Here is a 6,954-nt window from a genome sequence, read left to right as displayed (position 1 = left end):
TCTGCAGCTGGCGCCACCACCACTTGCTGGGCGTCCAGCCAGCGCGCCCCGCCTCCGTCACGGCGGTTTTTCCTTTTTTTTTTTTTTTTTTACAAATTGTACCTTGCCTCCTTGCGACCTCCTTCCCTCCGCCGCCAATTCCTTGCCTTGCCGCCTCGACATTGCCGTTGTTTGAATTTTTTTTTTTTAGAGAGGTTCAAAGAAGATGAGCGATGAGAGTTTGAGTGATGAGGGTGTGAGTGTTTTTTTTTAGGTTAAGGGCAATATTGTCAAACCAAGTGAATTTTGTGGGCTTTATGTAGTAATTTGTGGGCGATGTTTAACAAATCCCTAGTCTTGACCCATAGTTTAAGAAGAAATATAGGATGGGGACCAAAATAAGCATTTTATAATATAAATTATAGTCGGTGTTGTGGAGGTATGTTTAGTTGGGTTGGGGAGACAAAAGTAGAGAAAGTGAGAAACGGGAGAGAAAATAATATTACCTAAAATAATAGTTTGTTATGTGACCTTACCAAATAAAGAATTGTTGTAATTAAATAGAAACCGATGAAAAAAAAGATGTGAGCAAATAATATGAAATAGATGAAGTATGCAAGATATAGATATTGATATAGTGTATTGTGTTATACCTTATGCGCCATACACTAAAGTGTAAGGTCCTGTTCACTTCACCTTAAAATAATAATATTCTGTAAAAATAATTTCAGTTCAGTAAAGTAAAAATAATTTTAGTTTAGGAAAAATAAGTTCAGTTCAGTAAAAATCGGTAACTTTAAAGAAGAAATATAATAGAAAATCAGTAAAAATAATTTCAGCTCAGCAAAAATAATTTCAATTCAGGAAAATTAATTTCAGTTCACTAAAAATAATTTTAGTTCAGCATAAATAATTTCAGTTCAGTAAAAATAAGGTGATGTGAACGGGATCTAAGTATTCAATTCCTAATATAAAATCAATATAATTATTATGACAAGACGTGCACCACTTAAATTAATTTTGCTAATTAGTTTAACTTAGGAGCAGAAAGCATAACTAATTAAGTGTTCAAATTGTGTTCCACCACCTTAATTATTTGGGAAATAGATGATGATGCTCCTAATATAAATAGGCCAAACCTTGGACAAATCTACTCAAAGGGGCGTTAAAGTATATGAATTGGCAGTCAAAAATGGGAAAGCACAATATTCTGGTTACCCCACAATTATCAAGATTGATATTTTTATTTTATTTTTTCTCTCCTAAACTGCTACTAATTGCTTTTGTGAACTTTCATGATTACACTTTAGTTCCTACTATTACTATTTTGTGGGTCTCTCGGGACTCTATTTTCATACAAAACATACAATGCTTCTACTTAACAAAGAGAGAGGAAAAGTAAGGTAAAACAATACTTGTATTTATTTGGAACCGTTCATAAACAATGTTATTAGTTTAGAGATGTTTGATACTTATATGAAATATTTAAATATGATAAGAGATGGTTATTATAAGTGTTGTATGGCTTTTATGTTTTAATGAAAGGGTAATGCTATATGCAGCTCTTAGCGCTGCATATAATCATTTAATATACTTCCTTTTTTAGTATTAAATTGGGAATTTATCGACAATTCACGAATAAATTGGTGTAATAAATGTTTATTTATTGTCAATTCTTTCTACTTTTAGCTTCTTATATCGACAATTTACGAGTAAATCGGTGTAAAAAAATAAAAATAAAAAAAGGTAAAACTATGGATCGGAGATTCTTGAAAAGTAAGAAATGGGTAAATGGTAAGAGAGACAATAAAAACTACGATGTGATGAATAAAACTCATGTGATCAAATTAAACAACTTAGGAAATTTTAGTAAACTAAATGTATGTTTAATGTATATTTAGTTTTTGCTTATTGAAATAAGATGTTAATTTAAGATAAACAATGCAATATTTATGAGACTTCTTTATACAGGGTAGGTAAATATAATACTCGTATTATTATCATAAACGAGAAAGTATGATATTTACAAGGCTAAATAAAAAGCTAAAAATCATACTATTAAGTACATCAATGGTTAATTTTTTCATGCACTCCTAAATGTATTAAAGGTTGTATTTGAGAGTCCAAAATATTTTGGAAACCTTTTTTTTCTTTTTTATTTATTTTAGGGCCAATTGTAAAATTATTTTAAAAAAAATCAAATTAATATAGTTATATTGGTGGATCAATGGACATTTCATCTACCAAGTATTGCCATATTACGAGTCTTTTTAAAAGTAAGTCTAGTAGAGCTTTTTTAAAGCCATACATTGCACTAAATCCTGCAATATTTGAAAATATTTTCTGCAATTGATTAGCTTTCTCCAAGAAAATTTCTTCAGTACTGAAAACAATTATTAAAAGTTGGAAGCACTTATACTCTTTGGATCAAACCCCATAATTTAAGTGATGTTCAACTTAAAGGTGTAAAGCCGTCCTCTCTTAGGAAAGACAATAATGAACAATGCAGGAAGTTATCACAATAGGCTTTTTAGATTTTATAAAACACCCTTTAAATAAACAAAATTTGCTTCTTTTGTCCGAAATATAAACCGTCATTAATAGTGTAATTCGAACTAGCTATGGACTATTAAATAATTAAATTTTGGACAAGAAGTAATTAGGTACTTATAGTTAAGTAGCTCGTTTTCAATATGATTCCATTAATTTGACATGGTCTCTTGAACAACCATATCTAATGGTCATAATTGTCCGTACCAATCATTAGGTAACATGATTATAGATAATTCCAAAACTAGATGTTTTTGTTTTTTCTTAAAAATAAAAATAATAAACTCCTGGTATATTAACCAAACCTAGACCAAAACTGCATCAAGAAGCATCAAAACAGTACTGAGTGATGTGTAAAGCTAAACCTTATTACTCACATTTCTAAGACTAGTATCTTTTTAGAAATTACAGTACTCCAATTTCACTTTTTTCCTCTTTGGTATATGAAAATTAAATAATTTTATGTTATTAATAAATATACGGAGTACTAATTTCATTTGAAGAGTTTACTACCTTAGTATATTGTTCAAAACTTCAAATCAACATCACACATTCACACTATATCATAAATCATTTCCATGACAAAAGCATAGTACATTCCTTTGTTCAAATTTAATTGTGCGTGTAGCATAAGAACAATGCTTAACCGTGATCTCATTTTAAATTCATTACGATAAATTGTGACAGTAAGAACTACTTCATCTGTTCTTTTTTACTTGATCTATTTCTTTTATCATGTTTGTCAATGCAAAACTTTAGTCATTAATAAATTTAATTCTCCATAAGTAAAAATTATAAAATTTGTATATTATAATAGTACTTATTATGACGATTCTAACAAGATTCCACATGAATATGTTTTCTCTTGCAAATAATTCACAAAAGACGACCAAAGGAAAAGTGGTGAATAGTGTAAAGGTCAAAGTAGGTCAAGTAAAAAAAAAAAACGGAGGAAGTATGAAGCATACAAAAACACCATGTTCATAATATAATATACCAATTGGAGAGTTGCATTGCATGAAAGATCTTACATTGAGTTAAATTGACCACCATGCCCATAATATACCAATTTCCCGTCTTTTTTTTTTCCCCTAGTATACCATTACATTCCACCCCCAAAAAGCTAACAAAATACAGTAAAAAACCCACTTCTCCAATTTTTTTTATACCCAAACCCAAAAAACAAAAAATTAACAAAATACCATCTTGTTAACTAGACTTCTACTAATCCCCACCCTATTAACAACCTCTTAAAACCTAACAAATTTAGTAAAAACTACAACTTACAATAATAATCTTTTCACGTAACATTTTTTTGTTGTCTTTCCAAGTAGGGAGGAGATTTGTCGAGAGTGCCTTTTATACACTCGAGTGTACTCTTGCTCCAGCTTAGACTCGGAGCAAGTAGATGCTAAGCTCAGGAGCACCATGACAATCAGGATTCATCATATAGAAAGCTTCAGAATCCCTAGACCCGACAACCCTCTCAAACTGGGCCCTCATATACATGAGCTCACCTTCCGAACCCGACCCGGACCCGTTAAACCCAGGAAGAACACCTGCACCCATTGAAATGGGCTCAACAGCCTTTAAAATCTTAGCCTCATTAGGCCCAATTTCTCTTTTATTAGCAAACCCGCATTTCTTTCCATTACAATAAGTCCTCCAAACTTGTTCTTCCAACAATCTCTTCCTCCTCACCTTCTTCTTCTTCTCATGCTCTTGTGATGATAATTGTTGTGACTTCTCTTGTTCTTGTTGATCATCTTTATCGCATTCGAGCGCGATACGAACCAACCCAGATGCCATCTCCTTAACGAGATGGGTTATCTGGGTGGCGAGCTCGATGAAAAAAACAGGGGCGGAGTTATGTTCTCTTTGAAACACAAAATGGACATGACCTTTTCTATACCCAAACAAAGTTCCTATAACTTTAGGGCATGACCCTAAATTTGGGAAGGTTGAAGGTGAAGATTTGTTGATGTTAAGGGCAGTAAGAACTGACCTTATTCTTGAAACAGCAATAGCTTGTAATTTCCTCCTCCTTCTAGCTGTTGAAGATGCTAAACTTTTGTGATTATCATCACTAATTATGTCATTAAGAGGGTGATTAATAGTGTCCTGTTTTCCCCTGTTTTCCTCTGTTTTAAGGGTAGTTTGATTATCTAAAGTATCATCATTTTGGACTTTCCTTGATGATGACCAAGGGAAGTTGGCTTTGGACATTTTGAGAGGTGTTGGAGATGGTGGTGTTGGTGTTGATGTTGTCTTCATTTGGGGTTTTATGTAAAAATGGTTTTTTAGAGAGAGAAAGTTAGAGAGAGAGGGAGAAAGGATTGAATTGAATTCAAAAAGAATAATAAAAATACTACTACTAGTAGTAATGTTTTAATGAGGGAATTGAATTTAAGATTTTGGGGTGGTGGGGGGAATTGAGTTACATTTACTACTATTTTGATATGGAGTAGTAAAGAGTAGAGAAGAGTAAAGAGTGAGTTAGTGAATCATCTTTGGGCTCTTTGAGGGCTTTTGTGGTGTAAAAAGCATAAAGTAAATTCCTAAGTTGCCCCCACCAAAAAAGAAGTCCGGTTTGAGAATATATGAGGATCAACAATTGAATTGAATCATGGGATATAGTACTATATTCTAATGATAAGAGGAGCATAATGTATGGTTGATCTACTATTAAAAAGAAATAAATAAATGAAAAAGACATGTTTTAGATTATGATATTTACCTTATTTATTTTTTTATGGTGAGGAAAACTACCTTATTGGTCTGGAATCTAACATAAATCAATATGACTCGAATTAGTCGGTTAAACACTTTGAGAATAGGAAGGATGAGTGTCATGCATATTCTCATCCACAAAATGCGTGTGTGCTCGAAGCCTCATAACCCCCTCAGCTTAAGACTGAAAAGGAACGTCCTTATCAATAGTTCAAATTTAGCTTGATATTTCATTTACCCTACATTATTTTATATGGAGTACATCGAAATGTGTTTCATAATTGTGATCGATTACATGCATGTTCTATATAACAAAAAAATGTCAATTAACTAAGTATTTCTGTTTTAAGTTATCGAAGAACTTCTATATAATCTTTGATATAACAAGTTTTATAATAATCCTAACATATATACATTCAGACTTATTATGTTTACTTATTTTTTTATTAAGAAGTATTCATGAATCTTCGTAGAGCAGACTAGAAAGGTTTAGACCATATCAGATCATATATAACTTCTTATTTTTGTTTACTATTCTTAATTACTTTATATTGCTTATTAATATAAGGCAAAAGCTAATGAACATCCTAAGGGCGTTAGATAAGATAGTTAAAAGTAGAAATATTGATTTCAAATGAACATTAATTACACTTATTGATTGTGTGATTTTGGCATGTATTCCTAAATTAGTACCATTTTAGGAAATATCTTAAATGGTTATCTAACACCGCTAGGACGTTTGTTAGCAAAACCCTAATTGCGTAAATTACATTTTTGAAAAATTACACATTGAGACAAACATAATAAGATCTTACTGCATAATGTTATTGATAGTATAGTCAAAGTATAATTTGATTAAGAAATCAGATCCAACCAAACAAGAATACGAAGTAAAAAGATTCAAATCTGATAACAACAAAGCTTGATAGAAACCACACCAAAATACCCTACTTCAGGCGAAGAGAGCATATTTCATTTGGAAAAAACTCCTACTAAAAGCAAATGAGTAAAAAACGAGTGTAATAAATATACCGCACCTACAATACAATTTGTTATATAATACATATCTTAGTTATGTAATATATTTTTTCGTATGTTATACGTACAATTTGTATGTGATACAATTTGTATATTATACAATTTGTTGTCGATAGGATATGATTTTAAAAAAATCCTCAAACAGTAAATAGTTAATATATAACCTTAATAATCAAATCTACCATTAGAGGTTAAATTTTTTCTTTTTTGCTACAACCTAGGAATCTATTCTTTGGTCTTTACCAAACACCACCCTAATCGTTTTAGTAAAACGGTGAATAATTTAATGAAACGTTTTTAAAAGCGAAAATACTACTCTTCAGTCTTCATCACTTTATCACCACTTTTCAAGTATTTAATACTTTAAAAATTATAGATGGGCAATTTAGTCATTTGGAAAGAGAGATAGAAAGCTCTCAAGCCAGTGAGCCACCACCACTTTACCTATGACAAACTATTGAAAATTTTGTTTTTTTTTACCAAAAAAGTAAAAAATAAACCAGTAAAAATAAAAATAAAAAATAAGAAAAAAGAAAAGCAAGCACCCAAAAAAATGGAGAGGGGGGCGCAAAGAATGAAAAAGGGAGAGACAAAGGAGAGTGTAACTTCATTTTCTGGTAGGGTACAACTCCCTTGACTACCTCACTTTTGACCTCA

The 6,954-nt window shown here is 31.2% G+C and overlaps 1 protein-coding gene across 1 annotated transcript; it reads right to left on the bottom strand.

Annotated features, from left to right (window-relative positions):
• Positions 1-3,494: 3,494 nt before the first annotated feature.
• LOC110698303 (protein MIZU-KUSSEI 1-like) lies at positions 3,495-5,041 on the bottom strand. The gene has a single exon (XM_021875713.1). It carries the CDS (start codon positions 4,801-4,803, stop codon positions 3,919-3,921), a length of 885 nt encoding a protein of 294 aa, XP_021731405.1. The 5' UTR covers positions 4,804-5,041; the 3' UTR covers positions 3,495-3,918.
• Between the last annotated feature and the right edge of the window lie 1,913 nt (positions 5,042-6,954).

The sequence above is a fragment of the Chenopodium quinoa genome, unplaced genomic scaffold (assembly GCF_001683475.1).
Source record: "Chenopodium quinoa cultivar QQ74 unplaced genomic scaffold, ASM168347v1, whole genome shotgun sequence".
NCBI lineage: Eukaryota > Viridiplantae > Streptophyta > Magnoliopsida > Caryophyllales > Amaranthaceae > Chenopodium > Chenopodium quinoa.
This window is presented reverse-complemented; position numbering and strand designations above follow the sequence as displayed.

What these genes read in the sequence shown, in the direction of transcription:
- LOC110698303 (XM_021875713.1), bottom strand. Translation starts at nt 4,803, where the DNA reads ATGAAGACAACATCAACACCAACACCACCATCTCCAACACCTCTCAAA.